Source organism: Eimeria mitis, genomic scaffold (genome assembly GCF_000499745.2).
Source record: "Eimeria mitis Houghton genomic scaffold, Emh_scaff4835, whole genome shotgun sequence".
In the NCBI taxonomy this organism is placed as follows: Eukaryota; Apicomplexa; class Conoidasida; order Eucoccidiorida; family Eimeriidae; genus Eimeria; species Eimeria mitis.
Window position 1 is genome coordinate 4,082 of NW_013573135.1, and position 768 is coordinate 4,849.

Below are 768 nucleotides of genomic sequence, written 5' to 3' on the forward strand. Positions count from 1 at the left end.
GCACAGTGAGGAGGAGAAGCTGAGACGGGGTCAACGAACCTGCCCGCATGCACTCTGCACAGCAGCAGCAGCAGCAGCAGCAGCAGCAGCAGCAGCAGCAGCAGCAGCAGCAGCAGCAGCAAATGCAACAAATGAAGCAGGAGCAGCAACAAGTGCAGCAGGAGCAGCAACAAATGCAGCAGCAGCAGCAGCAGCAGCAGGAGCTGCAGCGAATGCAGCAGCAGCAAATGCAGCAGCAGCAACAGAAAGAGCAATACTGTGCTGCAGCAGGAAACTACAGATATGCTGCTACAGAATAAATAAATTAATTAATTAATCCATTTACTTTTTTATTTATTTTATTTATTTATTTATTTATTTTATTTTATTTATTTATTTTATTTATTTAATGTGTATTTGGGGTGTATATAGACCTTGTATAGTGGCGGGATCATCGTTGTCTCGTTCTGCAGCATTTGCTGCTGCTGTTGCAGCAGCAGCAGCAGCAGCTGCTGCTGCTGCTGCAGTCCCTTCTGCTGCAGCAGCAGATGCATGCGAGGCCCTGGCTATTGCGTTTATTCTCTTAGCGAGGTGAGCCACAGTTATATATAATTTATCTAGTGGGGCTGTCTGCATCTCCGGTAAGTCAAAGACACGCAAATAATTAAAATAAAAAAACAAAGACACCAAACGGATGCATACACCCGGGAATACTCGGCCTGTATACACACAAACAATAACACATATTTATACTTTTTTATTTTTTTTTATTTATTTTTTTTTTTTTTT

The 768-nt window shown here is 42.7% G+C and overlaps 1 protein-coding gene across 1 annotated transcript; it reads left to right on the plus strand.

The window, feature by feature from the left end:
- Nucleotides 1-47: 47 nt before the first annotated feature.
- EMH_0077990 (uncharacterized protein) lies at nucleotides 48-299 on the plus strand (the record flags this gene model as incomplete). Its single annotated transcript, XM_013499938.1, has 1 exon — nucleotides 48-299. One exon carries the CDS (start codon nucleotides 48-50, stop codon nucleotides 297-299), a length of 252 nt encoding a protein of 83 aa, XP_013355392.1.
- Between the last annotated feature and the right edge of the window lie 469 nt (nucleotides 300-768).